We start from the raw sequence: 18,108 nt of genomic DNA, 5'->3' as shown, positions 1-18,108 counted from the left end.
TTGCCAGATCGGAATATTTAGCAGGGTGGCATCATTGAGGACAGGTGGCAACGTTTGGCAACAGTGTCTAGATATTTCCCTCATTCTAGAAGTAAAATTTTGCTAAATCACAAAGAGTTGAGAAATACGTATATTTTTTCATAATAGTTTAAAAAAATCAGACGCAAAAATGTCCGTGCGTTTTGATTGGTACCAATCGGAGGCAAAAGTGGTTGTAACCGTGCTGCTGAAGAACGCTCCAGAGAAGAATTACAACGTTAAAATTGAGGCAGATAAAGTACATATGACTGCAGATGGCTACGAACTGCTGCTCCATCTGCTCCACCCCATCGTCGTAGAGCGCTCCTCACACAAGGCATATACAACGAAAGTAGAGATAACTTTGGCCAAAGAAACGGGCGTGCGCTGGGAGACGCTGGAACAGAATGCCAACTCCGCGTCGCTGGCTGCTCCAATTCCAACGCGTCAGGTGAAGAACTGGGATCGTTTGGTCAGCGAGGAGGAGAAAATTGAAGAGAAGGAAGCTAAGGGCGAGGCAGCCCTCAGTCAGCTGTTTAAAAAGATCTACAGCTCATCCACACCGGAAGTGCAGAAGGCCATGAACAAATCATTTTCGGAATCTGGCGGCACTGTGCTGAGCACAAACTGGAATGAAGTGTCCAAGGATAAGGTTGACATTAAACCGCCCGAAGGAACCGAATTCCGCAATTGGGATTAATAAGCAAGAGAATTAAACAACAGAAAAACAACATACACGCATAGCTCATAAATACACACATTATATATTAAGAACCATAAAAAAGCATAGTTGAACTAATAACAATAATAAAAATGTTCATTTTGATTTATTTAAAAATTAAACAATTACAAATGCAATCAGTATAGTTGCTTTTATGACACATATTTTATTTTGCAAAAAATAAACTATTTTTAGTTTTGTTTTCTTGTTATGATTCTCACTTTCTAAGAAGTACTAATAATAAAGAAATAATAGGTTGATTATTTTTAAAATAAGTCACAAATATATCAATTTTTTTTATCAAAACAGTTACTTGAGTAATTGTTTGTTTGTGTGCGTGTTCATTGGGGGAGGAAGTTTGATTAGAAGGGAAATTTGAAAAACAGCTGATCGACAGCCGGCGATGTGCAAGCAACGCACAAATTTTTATTTATTTTTATTGCGAGGCACAAATTTAAATTAAACACAAACAAAATGTATCAAAATTTAGAGGAGCACAATCGGCTGGTGAATAAATATTTAAAGATATTCTTTGTAGTTGCATTGTACTGGTAAGAAGCATTTAACAAGATACAAGATACAAAGATACATTTTTAACACGTTGCATTTGTGACAGGTGCACCTCCATACTGACTGTGTTTGTGAACAAGCATCTGCTGAGCAGCGATACTGTTAATTTGGGTGCACCACTGTTCATGTCATGGTATCAGTGTGTTGTATCCACCGCAATATGCTTTTGTATGAGTCGCCTCAGCCGGAGGTATCCAAGTGTATTTACCTTTCCGGAAGGCAATCCCCTGGACATTGATACATTTCGAAAGCTTCTGCCCCTTTCCGTGCTCTATACGCTGATGATTGGGGCCAATAACTTGTCGCTGTCGTTTGTAACAGTTGCCTTTTATTACATTGGACGGTCGTTAACCACAGTGTTTAGTGTGGTGTTGACCTATGTGATCCTGAGGCAACGTACCAGCTTTAAGTGCTTGTTGTGCTGTGCTGCCATTGTGGTGGGCTTTTGGCTGGGCGTGGATCAGGAAAGCTTAACGATAGCCTTCTCTTGGCGTGGCACGATTTTCGGTGTGCTTAGTTCCTTGGCATTGGCCATGTACTCGATACAAACGAAGAAGGCGCTGTCTTATGTTAACCAGGAAATCTGGCTGCTCAGCTACTATAATAATCTGTACTCCATGTTGCTATTTTTACCACTAATTATATTAAACGGAGAACTGGGTACCCTCTTGGCTTATCAACACTTTTGGGCTCCCTGGTTCTGGGCTGCCATGACGCTGAGTGGATTTTGTGGTTTCGCCATTGGCTTTGTCACAGCTTTGGAGATAAAGGTAAGTGTGACTCATGTCGTGGTGTGCGAGCATTAACAGAACAGAACATAGGAATGTTGTACTTATCAAACTCTCGTTACTGATTGCAGGTTACCTCACCGCTAACGCACAACATCTCTGGCACTGCTAAAGCATGCGCCCAGACAGTTATTGCCACGCAGTATTACAACGATGTGCGATCGGCCATCTGGTGGACTTCGAATATAGTTGTATTGCTAGCTAGTGCTGCCTATACGCGGGTCAAGCAGTTGGAAATGTTGCAACAGCATCAACAGCGAAATGCTGCCACATTAAAAGCCTGATCCAACATTTCCAACATACGATCATGTCGTATACGTTATATGCAACAAATGAAATGAATTTACAATTGGCTGATCGTATTGTGCAACCTCCAAAAACAATTTTAAAAATAACCTAATATATGTAAGTGTCGTAAGATTATCAATATACCCTCTAATTGTCGAAGCACACAACATTTTCGTACATAGTTTATACATAAGTGAATCCAAAGACGACCTGCTGCTCGGAATAAACAGATTCCTAACAAGTTACTAATGTTTAAAGTATGTATTCTGACTGTCAATGCACAAATGGATCCTTAAGCAATAAAGCTTTAGATTTTGTAAGTACATAACAATATTATAAACTAATTTGACACGGCAGCTGCCGCCTTCTCTTCTGCCTCCACTGGTTCCTCTTGCTTCTTGCTTTCCTTCTTCACTTTGGCAGTGTTTTTATCATAGAGTTCAGTTACATATACGAATGGATCGATCTTCAGTTGCTCGCTGCTGGGTGGACTCTTGAGCAGGACGCGTGTGATGAAGCGTCCATCGCGTTTGGGGCGTACTGTATTGACGTCTTGCAACAGAAAGCTTATGTTCTCCTCCAGATGTTGTGCGTCCATGTTCAGAGTGCCTACGCTGGCAGTTATCAAGCCAAAGTTCTGCTGATATTCGTCTTTGCTTGCACTGTAGCTTATGCCATTAGAAAACTTTACAATCATTTCGGCCAGATTTGTTCCTAGTGTTTCATTTTTGGGATTTGGAAATTTGCGCTTCATCAGACCACGCAGTGCAACGAGCTCGGCCAGAATATTGGGATGTGCAATGATGTACTGATAGTCGGAGAGCAACAGCTCGCCGTTTGTTATATCCTTAATCAGCTCTACGCCACCAACAAGCGACGCACCAGCATCACGCGCTTCTGTAATTTCTTCCTGGAAACAATTAAATGTGTTAGCAGGGACAGACTTGTATGCTTACTTCATTCACTTACGTTGCCCTTTGTAAATACTATAATCTTGCGATCTTCGCCGTGATCGAACTTGTGCGGTATCATGGCCATTCGCTGGAAGTTGTCCACAAATCGTGTTGCCTTTTCACCTTGCATATTTAGCTCAATTTCCACATTGAGTGGCGCATTGGGTACATTGTACATGCTCGGGTGATGCGTCTCTCGATGACACTGTATGGCCTCAGCAACTGTGTACACCGGCCACCGGTAATAGCGACCCACGTAGACATCATCTTTAGACACCTGCTTCCAAGAGTCATCCACGTGTTTGTCAGCGCGCTTAACATTTATTCTAAAAATGTATAATATGTTAATTTTTAGTGCTTAGATCGCCTTTAGTTGTCACTCACTTCTTGTCACGCTGGTTATGAGGAATGAATCCCACTTTCTTCACCTCTACTTTAACCTTCTTCTTACGTGCTTTTTCACGAGTGCCTTTTCGAGCCGCATCTGTGACTGCAGTCAGGTGCAGGCAGCGCAGTGCTTCTCCAGTTTGTTGACGCACAGCCACGGCGCGCATTGATGATAAAAGCGATAACATTTCTGTTATAATTATTAATATTTTTCAGCCGTTTATTTATTATTATATAATTATAAGAATGTCCCGGCTGTTCCCCATACAAAACATAACATTAGAGCAGTGTTGCCAACTTAGCTGTTTCATAGCTAGATCTGGCTATATTTAGAATTCGTTTGCTAGATAGATTTAATTATTAATTTTAGCTGAAAGTCTGGCTTTTTTAAATATATATTCAGCTATTAATATTTTTAGTAAAACTGTACAACAAAACAAATTTAGATGGTTTCTAGTCAGAAACAGCTATTGTTCCCCCCAAAACTTGCCAGCACTGGTGAGGAAGACTGCCACCCAGTCCAAAGGTTGCTACCTTGCAGAATTTACCGATCTGGCAGCTTGTATCATTTTAATCAAATTGAAAATTTGGCTGCACCCAAGAAAATTCAGCTAATTTTGAAATTTTCTTAATATTGAAAATAGAACTCTTAAAATTTTTGTTAGAATATTGTCGATTTTTCAAAATTTATTGTCGATTTTTCAAAATTGTTTCTTAGAATTAAATTTGTAACTTCTGAACCCAATTAAAAAGTTTACCTTTATTTTTATCAAATTTCGATATTAAAATTTTCGGAAAATTATTAATTGCATTTTGAAATTGGCATTACCTAAAATTTAAATTCAGCAATTATTCTTACCGTAAAAAAGTTGGCAGCACTGTATCCAAGTTTCCCACCATATAGAGTTCCCAAGTCGATTGACAATTATGGGAAATTTAGCAAGGACGCAACAGTTAAAAGGCAGTTATAAACTTTACGAGACACTTTTAAAAACTCGTTAAAATATCTTCGAAACTAGATGACAATTTAAGTAATATTCAATGATTACTACCCAATAATGTTATCAATGAGTAGAAACAGAACGTGAAAAGGTCACAAAGAGTATCGCTCTCTGTGTCATACAAACGAATATAAATATACAATTTTCCGACTTTCTCACAAGTAGGAAAACCGCTCGCCGTGTCCATTTGTGCTCAGAATAGCTTCGACCAACGAACGGCACAATACGGTTTCGATAATCGCGTTGTGAAAATCGCGAAAAATCGCATAGAATATAGAATATAGAACAGATAGGAGATTCTGTGTGCATAACAAAAGTGCAAGTAATCATTTGTTGTTTTCATATTATGCAAATTTAAAACATTCAATTGCCAACAAAAAACTTGTAAATAATATACACAAATTCAAATCTGTGAATTTTATTCGATCAAATGTAGCAGAGTAGTCGTAAAAAAAATGTGTATTCATTTTCGATATAAGATTCTGAAAGTGGCGAAACGAGCGCCTAGTGAAAGTAATGGGCTCCAAAATATACACATGATGTGCTCCACTCACACACGCACACAAACGCAAACTTGGGGGCCCAATTTCCCAAAAGAAAAAAATTGGAAATATTAATTGCGTGTAACCTAAAAATGAAATAATGGAAGTGTGCATACTTCAAATAAAGAATGATGAGGTGACAGGGAAATGGGACGAGGTGTTGGGACTGACATGTGGGTGAGGGAGAGGTGCGAGGGAAGCACAAACAAAAGAGTGTCAGCAATTTAAAAATAGTTTACGCCATTGTTTCTATTTATTTGTGAATTTAATGTTCTTGTGGATGTTTTCCCTGCCGACTGCTGGATTCTTGAATTATAGTATTTCTGTAGAAATTTATAGCACAAAGTGCATTCGAATGTGGTTTTCCGAATCGTTCAATTCCCGTTTATTATTGACCACACACGCGTAAATATTTTTCGAATATTTTCAAAACTTTTGCACATGTGGCGAAACGTGCTAATATTGAGTTTTTCAAAATTTATTGTTTATATCGTGTATTTTAAGCGTTACACTTTAAGGCATTCAAATTACCATATATTTATAATTCTTATACACATACATATGTATATGTGTACATACAAACAGTTAGTTAAGAAAGTGTTTTTACAAGCTCAATGTTTTGAAAAAAACTATATATAATTATTTTGTATTTTTAATTATTTTTGTATTTTATTATTCGTGCCTATGGCTCTAAGAAAAATAGTTTTTCAATTATTTTAAATATTTTTTAAAGTATTTTTATTTTGTCAAAACATTTTCTTGACAAACTGTTCATGCAATATAAATGAGTGTGTGAGTGTGTGTGTGGCGGACGTTCCACATTTGTCTTCCTCTTTTATAAACAAATTTTTTGATTTCGATAATTCGTGGGATATTCTTGTCTTGCGTGCGTTTCTAGTGGCCGTATCTCGCTGAGTAAACAAACAAAAGCCAATTGAGCATTTCAATACGCACGCACACATAGAGGGAGAGGCACACAGATACATAACTTAATATCTTAATATCCATAAATGAAGTGATCTTGCGCTGAGCGCAATCTTGCCCCAAATTGTAATGGATAAGGCGCCACCGCCAAAGCCGCGTCGAACGCGTCAAAGGATCAATGCCATGCACTATGAATCCTTGCCGACAGCGCCGCCTGCAATGTGTGGGCGTGCCGATGAGAATATCTTTCAGTTTCCCATTGTGGCATCCCGTGCCCGGAATCTGTCTGCCTCGCCAAAGCAATGCCTGGAAAAGGATTTGCCCGTTTGCGAGCATGGCAAGCACAGCTGCTATTTCTGTCAACCTTATCGGGCGGATCGGGGTACAATTGAGCCGCTCAAGAATCGACTCAACTCGGCCATTGAGGCAATGGATCAGCTGCATCGCACCTATGCCTTGTTGGAGGGTTTTCTGGAGCAAAAGCTGGCCACCATCACCGACAACGAGGAGGAGACGCAGATCGAGCAAATGCCACAGACACCTGGACCAGCTCCTACGTCAGCTGCTCCTGTTCTGACCCCAACAACACCTGCAGTAGATACCGAATTTGAGCTGGAGCACTCGCTGACCTGGCTGGAGTCATTGCTGGGCACAGAAGTGGTGCCACCCACCAAACACGGTAAATTCAAGCGGTAAGTATGTCACTAATCTACTCGGGACCAACTCATCACGTCAAGACTCCATTTCACAGCATACGGGAACGCAGCAAATCGATGATGGAGGATGAGATTAGCATGTACTTGAGGGGAGACCGACAGTTGAAGATGAGCACCTCTCGACCATATTTGCTGCGTCGCCAGAGTACGTACAGCGACAACAAATCCAAGGTCTCCAAGTGGACCAAGGTGAAGGCGGCCTTTAAATGGGAGCGTGCCAATGTGCCGCCAACTGGTAGCCAGGAGCCAGGCACATTGATGCCACTGAACATAGAGGTGGAAAGGTAACAATCATACGTATGGCAATCCATTGAAAACAATACCTTCACACTGTAATCTTCTACAGATATTTAAAGGTTCCAATTAGCACGGCGGGTGGGAGTAGTTCAGCGGATAGCATCATTAGCTCCTCGTCGGGGCATTTCATGAGTGAAACGGGCGGCACGCCAGGCACCATCAGTTCGGCCAGTTCCATGGATGAGCTGGATGCGGGCAATCGGCAAGCTATGCGTAAATGCCCAGTCCCAGTCCAAGTGCCGCTTGAAGCATTAATCTAGCTACTCATGCTTCCTTGCAGGTCGCCATTCATCCAAGAGCGTCTCGCATACGCCCAACCATGAGGTGGAGCTGCGTAAATCCGCCACAGATGAACGCTTGGATGCGGCCAGGCCAACGATGCCAAGTAAATCCTCCTCGAACAAGTCGCTGCGTCGGTCGAAAGCTTTCTCCGATTTTGAGGTGTTGCCGGAGGATCATGTGGCGGAGATAAAGTCGACGAGTAGTCGAAGGAACAAATTGCCGCCAAGTCCATTGAATCTCAATCAGGTGTGCAGTGATCTACCCCAACTCCACTCGCCACTCAAGAGTCCCAAGGATGGCAATCACACGATGCCGAGAATGCGACATGTCAACTCACCTGGCAACTCCTCCGTGCCGAGCAGCCCATCCCGACATTCGGATTTCTTTGGTGAATTCGGTGGGTGAGCTTATTTGGCGGTTGGCCTCGCCAGCATTTGCAGTTTCCATTAATCTTGTCCGACATTGCAGAGAGCGAGGATATATCGAGTGGCGATTATTCGGAGCCGACAACGCCAAATTGTAAGACTAAGCTTAAGATCGAAGATGAGGTATTTCAACATTATCAACTTCTACAACTCAAACTAGATATGCAGTTCAAGCAGCGCGAATTCGAGCGATCCAGTGCCAGTAATCGCAGTAAGATAGCTCTCTACAGTCCGCTAATCCTCTCCAGAAATCACTGATTATACTCTCTCGCTCAGGCGTCAAGCTATGCAGTGGTGGACCTGGCAGCATCAGCGGCAAACGGAGCAGCGAGGAGCATTCCCCGACGCAGTTGCTCCACAGCGAGCTGATGTCCACGGAGCAACTGGAGCAGAATCTGACGCCGCAGTTCAAGAAGAAGCTGCACAAATGGCGCGCCAAGCAGCAGAGCTCCAATTGCTATGCCACCTCAGAGCCAGCGTCCAGTCCAACGGCCAAGAGTCAAAGTGGTGGAGAATTAAAGCCGAAAATCGATTGGAATCTCTGGAGTTCGGGCGCATTAAAGCTCGAGGGTCAGGGCTTGTGTGCGCTGCCGGATCAAAAGGATTTGCCCGAGAAGTTCCAAAAGAAGTTGGGTGAGAGTTGTGTTCACTACAACTGGTAACTGCCGGAATTTATACACTTTTTACATCCCATTCCCATAGAGCAATGGAACCGCTTGAAATGCACGCCAGGTGGCGGCACAAACTCCGATAATGATTCGCTCAAACGGAGCTCCAAGCACAACCAATCCACGCGTCGTGGCTCCGATGATGATCGTTGGTACAAGCACAAGTCGCACGACAAGGAAAAGTGTGTCAGTCCCAAGCCAAATCTGTGATTCCCATTAATCCTTCAACTCTCTTGCAGATTGGCGCGCCTTAAAGCCATCGTGGCACCGGATCATACGTCCAAGAACATTGAGGTCAAGACCTCCGACGGTGAGGTCATGAAATTTGAGGGCATCTCAAGAAAGTTCACGCGAAAGCTTTACGAATGGGAAAAGGCGAGAGGCATTGGACCAGAGGCATCCACATTTGCTTTACTGCATCCCGGCTACTGTCCCATCGATGTGCGACGCATTAACAAGGACTGCAACAAGGGTGAGTCTCTAGCCTAGACGAAGCTATCTTTTTTGAAGTTTACACAATTTCCATTAAATTGTTTTTGATAATTTTAGTATTTGAAAACCTTTCTGATTTCCATGCCAAATGTAAATTGTATTATTATTTGGCATGAGAGAATTGAGAGTGAATTTAGTTTATTCTCCATCACTGTCCACTATTTCAATACTTTTTTCCATATATTCTCCTCGAAAGTATTTCAAAAACTTTTAAGTATCGAAACATTGTCAAAACTAAACCGATTTCCTTGCGAAATATCCATTTTATTATTATTATTTGGCCTCTAATTTCATTCCTTATCAAAACTATATCGATTTTAATTAACAATGTCTTGTTGATCATTGCTTGACTACAAAATTGAGTCCGCGTCTAAATGGTGTCTTAAATAACCTTAGGTTAGGCAGGTTAGGATTTTTAAAATATTATTTTTTAATTTCTGTTAATATTTTTGAAAACTTTTATAAATTATAACTTTATAAAGACTACAGAGATCTTTTAAAATTTTGACTCTAAATTTTGCTGATATCACATTTTTATTTTATTTTTTATTTTTTAAATTGTGATTATTTTTATACCATAAAAATATTTGTCATGCAAAAATGTAAAATAGAATACAATTTAAAATATATAGTGGTTCCATATATCAACGTAGCAATCCAATGTAATATAATAAATTCTTATATAATTTTTTTCCTATGTTCTTTAGCCACCACTGAGCACTCGCCGACCCTGAGTCGTTCATTGTCCTTGGATAGTGTGGCGCCGAGCGTGAATCAGGCACAGGTTATCTCACAGCAGGCTTCGTCCTTGTCCCTTAACGATGTCAACGAATTCAAGGAGGATTGTGTGGACTCAACCGATCACGAGTTTAAGAAATACGACGAACCGGAGGCTGTTATGGTCGAGGTGGAGGAGCACATACATGACACCGCCTCTCCGCTGGTTACGGCCCACACGCTGGTGGAGCAACAGACACCTATTTACAAGTACGAGGAGGTGCAGTGCAATGACTATGTGTAGGTTTCTACCCAAATTCCCTATTTTCATTTTAATTTCAGTTCCGCATTTAATTTTTATCTGTTCATAGCAACTCGCGTCGCGTGCAAAGCTTCGAGTCGCACACGAATCTTGCCCCTTTGTTGGGTGCACTGAAACGTGCCGAGGATCTATTTGGTCAGCTGAGAGAAGCCTCGCCTGACATTGTCGAGCATGTCGCAATGCGGGATTGCCAGGCAGCTTTGCTGAGCATTCGCAGCATTTATCCATATTATTCCAACAATTTAATGAAGCCGAGCGTGCTCAATGCCGTCTCCGATGTCCAGAGTGAGCTGGGAAGACTCGCCGAGCTGGTAGGAGACTCTCTCTCTCTCTCTCTTTGTCTTTCTCTAGAAAGATAGACATGGCTGAAACTTTGATTTCATTCACCTTACACATTTCAGTGTCTGAAGTCGCCGTTGGACGAGGCTTGTTGCCAGGAGACGATGCAGGAGCGCCACAACGAGTATATGGAGGAATTGCAGGGTCTGCACGAGTCTCTGCTCTGTCTAAAGTTATCCATACGTAAGTCCAATTGGTATTTACTAGTGACGCAAAAATACATCGAAAAATCTAACACTTGACTTTCGCAGATGCGTTTTTCAATTATTTTAACTTGATTATGCTTTTAACAATCATTTAATTAAAGCGTTTTTCATGAAAAATCGACAATCAGTTTTAATTTGATTCAAAATTAAAATATTAATTTTTTTTTCTTAAACTCTTAACTGTCATAACTTTGTCAAATCTTAATCGATTTCCTTGTGGAATATCAATTTTATCAATATTTGGTAACTAATTTGCTTCTGCATCAAAAATGGAAAACTTAAATTTTTTTTCCATCAAAGTCAATTTTATATATAAATACTACCCTGAGACTTTTTCAAAAAAGAGTTGTTTGTAACTCGATATGTTATTTGCCGATTAATCGACAACTCGATTCTCTTCTTTTTTTTCGATTTTAAACACGATTCACCGTCTGGATTTACATCACTAGTATTTAGCTTATCAATCTACCCTATTAATCATCTACTTCTTTTACAGAGGGTGGCTCGAATCGTTATCCTCGCGATATTGTGCCGGACATCAACATAACTAGCGAGGATGGACAGCAGCTGGAGACGAGCTCCTCGTATGCCACCTGTGATGCTTCTAGTCGAGATTATTTACTTTCTCTAGAGGATCACAGTGCCGCCTCACCGTCACCAATGGAGCACGAGACAGAGACGAGCACCACAACGGGCACCTTGTGCCGGGCAAGTGTTCCACTCACCAGTGTAAATGCTGCCAAGAAGAAGCTGCGTCTTCGCAAGATGGGATCACGCCAGAACAGCAAGACAGAGAGCGATAGCAGCGATGCAGATACTCAGAGTGTGTTGGAGACACCACGACGATTGCGTCGCAAGAACTTTCGGCTGAAGCAGCGCTCCTTGGACGATGACTTCCGCTTGAGCTCTTTTATACCGGTCACAACCACAGCCACGCCCCACACGGAGGCGGATGACATCATTTGCAGTTCCCTCAAAGTGAAGCCTGGTGAACGCATCGAGGAATCCCAGAGCATTGCGAGTGGCATGCCGAATGCGGCGGCCAAATTGAGTGGCTTTGTGCCTCCTCCATTGCCAGAGCTTCATTCGCGCAGCTACAACACGAATGCAAATGTGTTTGTCAAAACCAAACGAAAGCTTTTCACCACTGTGCTGGAACCCAACGCAGCCGAGGGCATAGCGCTCATCGAGAAGGAGCTGGAGAGTCCAACGCATAGTGTTGAGGAGGCACAGGCTTCCAGTTCCAAGTTGACCACGCCACGTCCACTCAGTCTCTACAAATCCATCAGCCTGGAGCGATTGGCGCCACTTCGAGTCAGGGAGCCGCTGCGCAAGTGCCAGAGCAATGAGAATATGCGTCGAGTGTCCATCTCCGTGCGTCCGCCTCTAGCCAGCGATAGCATGCAGCGTCTGGCGTGTTCCAAGCGACAACTGGCCACAACGGCATTTCCACAGGCACCACCAAGAAGGGGGCATCTCTACAAGAAGAATTCGCTGCACAAGTCGCAGAGCGCCACAGTTAGCAATAACATTGAGCACAGGATCGCCAAGACCAGCTCCGGCTCGACGGTGAGCAAGGTGTGTCAATCCTCTAGGGTGGTTCCCAACAAGCTGGACAACACGCTGCCACGCATTCAACGCAAGTTGGAGGGCAAAGGGAAAGCTCTGCTCACACCCACCAAACCCAATCATTTTGAGTTTCCGCCACCCACTTTGGAGCCGGAGCGTCCGACAACTCCAATCTCGGAGCGTGCCTTGCGACTGCAACTGGCAAAGGCGCAGTTCCTGCAGAGTGCTCCAGTCACTCCTCGGCAGGAGCCAACGACACCCATTGCCATCAATGATGCGGCCTTGTTGCACAAAAGTGTCAGCGTCGGCAGCATGAGAGGCGACACGGGCCGTTCCACGGAGCAACTGCAGCAGGAAGCGACCACGGATCAGGAGAGTGTTAGCAACTCCAGTGCCTATGATAGTTTGCCACGATCCGTTAGCCGATCGGGTCGCATCTCTAGTAAACTTGGCTTTGCCACACTTGCCTCCAAGTTGCGTCGCGGCGGCAAAAAGTCCAAGGACCCGCCGGCTCCTGGACCCACTGGAAGTGCCCTCTCTGTGCTCTGCCGCCAAACGCTGTTGGCCGATGTGATTGCCCTGCCACAGGCTCGTACCGGAGATCGTCCACCGCCCAGTCCCAATGCATCCAGCTCCGGTCGCAATGTGCATAAATCCCAGAGTTCGCCGCAGGCAGCATTGGGTGCAGGATCCTCAATCAACCTGCATGACAGCTACGAGGGCCTCAACAAATCCCTCAGTGAGCAGTATGTACGCCACCTTAAGGAGAGCGATGTCTAGTCAGCCCATGGAAATACCTCTAAGTCCCTTATCTAAGCATAGTTATGACAATCATGGCATTGGCTAGCAAGCGGTAGGAAATAATCTATTACGAAAAATAGCTAAAGGATTTATGGAACATTAGAGTCTCTCAAAATTACAAAAATCGCAAATTCGAAAATACAAATTCATTAAAAGATAAGAGAAGAGATTTTTAAGTTTTATGAAACTGATAAATCAGAAATACGATACTAAATATAAGGTCTTATTCACAGAGAAAAATTATAACATGAAATTAAGAATACATTGCATATAGGCTTTTAATTGAAGTTTCGAACTTTGCCACAAAAAAAGATAAGAAAATAAATGAGAGATACTAGAACGTACAAATCCAGTTAAAATTTTCTAATCACACTTTCTGGTAATAAGAAAGTACAGAAATTATAAGCTTTCGCAAATTCAAATAGACTTTCGACTTCCTTTAACCAATTGTAAGGAATTAGAAAATACAAAATTTTATACCAATGTCATTTTTTATTTATTATTATTTTTTACCAATGTCATGATTATTTTAGCTAACGAAACACATTTATACTTTATTTTGTTATTGTATTTATTTTGTTTATATTTTGTGCAAATGTAATTTGTATTTATACATTTTTGATGTATAAAGAATCATAACCATAATCCTTGATAAGGGCTTCTATCTATGATCCACGTAGTCATCATCGGCATGATCGGCATTATTGTCGTCGTCATCATCTTCATCGACGTCGTTCTCGTGGGGAATATCCTCAGGTTTTCCACCGGTGTTATAATAGCGATCCTCCTCCGGCTTGAGGAATTCATAATCTGGTTTGTCGGGGTTGACGAAGGTGATGCAGGTCGTCACATTTTGTGTCGTTTCAATCATTTGTGGAATGCTATTGACAAAATCGACGCCACATTGAGCTGAATGTTGTGCCGCACCTGGCAATTCGTTGTTGACCTTGTCATAGCCAGCGATGCCCACCGCGATGATGTCGTGCACCCGGCGGAGAGCACTGAACACATTCAACGTTCCGGTTAGTATTTGTCCCATTAAAGTTTTCTTGGCGGCAATCTTCTGATAGATCTTCACAAGACCTTGGATATTACGCTTTATCTCTTTGATGGAGGCGACGGTTTCATTCTGGATCTTTAGTACGATTCCCATGGTGTAGGTGTAGCAATCGACGCCACCGTTGATGGCGTGAAGTGCCTCGGTAAATTGTGGCACGTGGGAGTAGCTGCAGTAAGCAGCCTGTGCGCCACGTCCCCAGAACTTCCACATGGTCTCCAGACCAGCGATGACAGCCAACACAATCTTTGGCTTGTTGAGAGTCAACAAATTGATTTCCAGGTCGATGGCGCGTTTCACGAGCTGATTGATACCCAACTGGGACTCGTCAATCACATCCTGGAGTATAGCCTGTAGATCCTGCCACTCCATCAGCTCCTGCTCCGTCATATCAGCCCTAGGTGATCCTATTAACTGTTCCAAGGTCGGCAGCGACGTGTCGTAATCAATGCTTGGCTTATAGCTCACATATCCGGCAAACTGAGCACGGAGCTCATCAAAAGCCTTGGCATAATCATCATCCATCTTAAGATCGGTTGGCTGTTCCAAGTGAGCACTGCCATCGCCATCCTGCAACTTTTGGCTGTAAATATAATCATACTGTGCCTGCAGCTCGCGATATAATGGACGCAAGGCATCCACTTCAGCTGGCGACAAATCGAAATCCTTCTTCTGCTGCTCCAGCAGATTGCTCAGCTCCTGATGTCCCCAGGCATTGCCAAGGAGCAGAAACAGCGGCAGCAGCCACACCAGCGACACTTTCGACATTTTGCTGTCTCAAATTAAATAATTCAACTGACCAGAAAATATTTGCAGTTTATTTCAAGCGGTTGGACTCTTTTGGCCAAACAGTAGTTATTATCTCAGGTATGGGCCATAATAAGCATTATCAGCGCCCACACTTGGATTTTCTTAAATAGTCTGATAAGATGTGGCTAATCATGTTTATTTCTATCACAAGTACAAATTTAATCAATTGGTGCTTAAAAATACAATTCATATGTATACCAATTGCTAATGCATAATCCAATACGTAATATTACTTAATCTATTGCCAACAGCAGCATCTGCGTCGGGTGCATTTTGAACCTAGTTTCAAGCGGATTCTTGGACTTAATTGGCGACCAACATATGGCGAATTAGTCGCTTAGACCTTATAGATTCTCCTAATATTGCAACAATTACTGCAATTTCTTTTTATTTATTGCTTTTACTAATACTACTACTCGTATTTTTACTACTATTATACATATTTCTATTACTAATAGTACTGCACAAGTGCTAAATTTTTAATCTTATTATAGTACTAAATGTAAACAACACTTATTAACTACTATTGCTATTTATAGTATTTTTTTTTTTGTATTTTATTTTACTATTATTAGTACTATTACCACTGTTAAAATGTTTGCTATTATTGCTGTTGTTGTAAAACAGCATATCATGAATTTAGTAGAAATATTGTTAGTAGTAGTACTATCAGAGTAACTTTTTCTATCAATATTTCTACTAATTTCATTATTATTATATATTATTATTTATTTATCAATTATTGCTACTGTAACTACTTCTTTAAGTGACAATGCTGCTTTTGAAATAAACTCCAAGAGTTTTTTTAATGTACATTATAATTACAATCGACTGTTTACATTTTTAAATATCATAAACTGTGAGTACGTTACAATTGACAACAAATATCAATCGATTATCAGTTGCACATAACAATATGTACTAAGAACTCATTAATTACATTAGTTGTCATACTACAGCAACCAGAATGGTGAGAAAGACACGTATTATGAATGAAAACACAAATGAATCATATCTAGGTTCTTTTTCGATTTTTCCCTTAGAAAGTAAATACAGGGTCGCATGCTAAATAGATAGCCTTGGTCGCAGTGACAATTCATATTTTAATTTTTAAACGACTCACTGAAAGAGTTAAGTAAATATGGATATTGCTTTTAAATTTCCCAACTTTATATCAGGTGTAATATAATATGTACTCCGTTTCTCACACTTTCTGAAGGTTTGAGGGATAGTGTGGAAAATGATCGAAGTGTTTCTTGGTATCTTTCCATTGTTGTAGATCTTTTAATCAGGCAAATTGAGAATCTGTGTAGAACTCTTTTGTTTGTTTGTCGTTTGACGTCCATGACTGGGCCAAGAGGTAGTATATATGTCGATTCGTCATTGGCGCGACCAGTAATAAACTCTCGAACATTATGGATACCACACTTGAAATATGGAGCATGTTTGTAGTGTTGCTAACATTCGCAGTAAGTAGTTGAGGAGTTGAGAAGTCTTGGCATTAATTTCAACTAGCTTATAAATAGCATGGTCAAAGTATAACTACTACCACCACTACCACCGAGACCCACACGGAAACGGAAACGACAGAATATGGACCTATTAGTATGGTGGTGGATCAGCTTGCTGGAATAGCAGTGGATGTCAGTGATCAGACCTCCTCCCAATTGCAGGGAAATATAGAACGGGCTTTGAGTGCTGTGACGGGTAACATTGAAAGTCTGACCACCAATGCCATGGATGAAATGGAGAGAGCCATCATTGAAGCCAATCAGTTCATATTGGACAATCCTAGCTGTAATCCTGCTTGGAATCTGCAGGAGTTCACGGCGAATGTGACACATCAACTTGGCGGCTGTACTCTCAATCTGGGCAGACTAGTTGAAGCTTTTCGCCGCGACGGACAAAAAGTGATGGCCGATGTGCAGAGCTTTATCCAGCAGATGGCCCAATTGCCTATAATGTGCCAGGGTCAGCAGGTGGGCGTGGCATTGGGGGCGTTGAGCTTTGAGTTTGACAACAGCAACAATTGCTTCATGCGCGGCATAACGGCAATCAATCAAGGATTAGCTCTGGCCATGCACAATGCCTCACTGTTTCTGTTGCACACACGCCAGTTGTCCCAGGAGCAAGTGGCGCAGTCCCAGCAATGCACCGATGCAGTTGTCTACCAGGTTCTTCAGCATCTCAGCGCTCAACGCGCCAATTGCAGCTAAGTCGTAAATCGTAGGGAAATTTGGTTGTACCATAAGCAAATAAAGAAGACAATTTATGCACCCAAAGGATACGCCTGGGCAGGATGCACTATACTCTCATTGCTTATGCATGCGCATAAGTCTGCGAAAAAAATAAGGGAATTATCAACAAGCCACATTGACATTTATTTGACAAGTTTTTGATTGATTTTACAGCTGCTCATTTTGCATACATAATGTATATATACATTGATGTCATTTGGTTAACTTGGCCTAAGCACAAGATCGCTTTTCAAATTGGTCAACTTGCTTTGCCCCTCTAGGCAATTGTTCAATTGGCCAATGGGCTTTGCCAACGACACGTGGCAAACACACGAACCGAAGGCACACACAGCAACAACAACAGCAACAACACTAACAACAGAGGCGACAGCTGGCCAGGGAAAGAGATAGCGTTAGGTGAAGGATAGTCTGTCTGTCCCATGCCTGTCTACGTTCCTCCATTTCCGCAGTAAGCCAAATTATTTTGACCTGCGCCGCATACACTGTTCACAACTTCAGTATCTCTCAGATACTTTTCTAGTATTCGTACACTGAAAAAAAAAGACCAACTTCTAAAATCAAGAACATTCATTCTTAAAATAAGAACATGTTACTAATACTAAGAATATTCATCAAAAAAATCAAAGTTCTTAATACAAGAATTAAAATTTTTAGGAAATCCCATTTGTTCCTAAAATATGAAATTTTCTAAATGTGTTTTCTTAAACCTTCGAATTTTATGTTCTCGACGCATTTTTTAAACCAAAATTCTTAGTTTTGAGATCAAAATCTTAATTTTAGAACATTTTTTTTATAAGTGTACAATCTGAATAGATCTAGGAGTTACTTCAAAATTTCTTGCAGTGTATGCTTTGCCACTTTAGGTTTTTTTTTTTTGGCTCAATGGCGCAATTTTACCCAACGTTAGCGTCTGAATTTTATCTTATTTTTACTGCTTGTAACAGTTGTTGATGATGA

The 18,108-nt window shown here is 41.7% G+C and overlaps 6 protein-coding genes across 6 annotated transcripts; 4 read left to right on the top strand and 2 right to left on the bottom strand.

Annotated features, from left to right (window-relative positions):
* The first annotated feature begins 70 nt into the window (after positions 1–70).
* On the top strand, positions 71–861 carry LOC117792809 (protein SGT1 homolog). Its single transcript, XM_034633086.1, has one exon. The coding sequence runs from the start codon at positions 170–172 to the stop codon at positions 716–718; it is 549 nt and encodes a 182-aa protein (XP_034488977.1). The 5' UTR covers positions 71–169; the 3' UTR covers positions 719–861.
* Positions 862–1,093: 232 nt separating this feature from the next.
* On the top strand, positions 1,094–2,708 carry LOC117792797 (GDP-fucose transporter 1). Its single transcript, XM_034633071.1, has 3 exons — positions 1,094–1,290; positions 1,356–2,079; positions 2,169–2,708. The coding sequence occupies exons 1-3, from the start codon at positions 1,214–1,216 to the stop codon at positions 2,379–2,381; spliced, it is 1,014 nt and encodes a 337-aa protein (XP_034488962.1). The 5' UTR covers positions 1,094–1,213; the 3' UTR covers positions 2,382–2,708.
* Positions 2,632–3,973, bottom strand: LOC117792793 (50S ribosomal protein L1). The gene is made up of 3 exons (XM_034633066.1): positions 3,723–3,973; positions 3,355–3,664; positions 2,632–3,295 (listed from the first exon to the last, which is right to left on the bottom strand). The coding sequence occupies exons 1-3, from the start codon at positions 3,911–3,913 to the stop codon at positions 2,726–2,728; spliced, it is 1,071 nt and encodes a 356-aa protein (XP_034488957.1). The 5' UTR covers positions 3,914–3,973; the 3' UTR covers positions 2,632–2,725.
* A 954-nt stretch (positions 3,974–4,927) lies between these two features.
* LOC117792773 lies at positions 4,928–13,373 on the top strand. The gene is made up of 14 exons (XM_034633035.1): positions 4,928–5,048; positions 6,167–6,884; positions 6,944–7,192; positions 7,255–7,418; positions 7,486–7,884; positions 7,956–8,006; positions 8,073–8,123; positions 8,189–8,545; positions 8,615–8,762; positions 8,820–9,052; positions 9,780–10,089; positions 10,161–10,422; positions 10,513–10,633; positions 11,153–13,373. The coding sequence occupies exons 2-14, from the start codon at positions 6,322–6,324 to the stop codon at positions 13,003–13,005; spliced, it is 4,761 nt and encodes a 1,586-aa protein (XP_034488926.1). The 5' UTR covers positions 4,928–5,048; positions 6,167–6,321; the 3' UTR covers positions 13,006–13,373.
* A 206-nt stretch (positions 13,374–13,579) lies between these two features.
* Positions 13,580–14,877, bottom strand: LOC117792791. The gene has a single exon (XM_034633064.1). The coding sequence runs from the start codon at positions 14,849–14,851 to the stop codon at positions 13,688–13,690; it is 1,164 nt and encodes a 387-aa protein (XP_034488955.1). The 5' UTR covers positions 14,852–14,877; the 3' UTR covers positions 13,580–13,687.
* A 1,390-nt stretch (positions 14,878–16,267) lies between these two features.
* Positions 16,268–17,261, top strand: LOC117792807. Its single transcript, XM_034633083.1, has 2 exons — positions 16,268–16,362; positions 16,420–17,261. The coding sequence occupies exons 1-2, from the start codon at positions 16,309–16,311 to the stop codon at positions 17,107–17,109; spliced, it is 744 nt and encodes a 247-aa protein (XP_034488974.1). The 5' UTR covers positions 16,268–16,308; the 3' UTR covers positions 17,110–17,261.
* Positions 17,262–18,108: the final 847 nt, after the last annotated feature.

The sequence above is a fragment of the Drosophila innubila genome, assembly GCF_004354385.1.
Source record: "Drosophila innubila isolate TH190305 chromosome 3R unlocalized genomic scaffold, UK_Dinn_1.0 2_E_3R, whole genome shotgun sequence".
NCBI classification, from domain to species: Eukaryota; Metazoa; Arthropoda; class Insecta; order Diptera; family Drosophilidae; genus Drosophila; species Drosophila innubila.
This window is presented reverse-complemented; position numbering and strand designations above follow the sequence as displayed.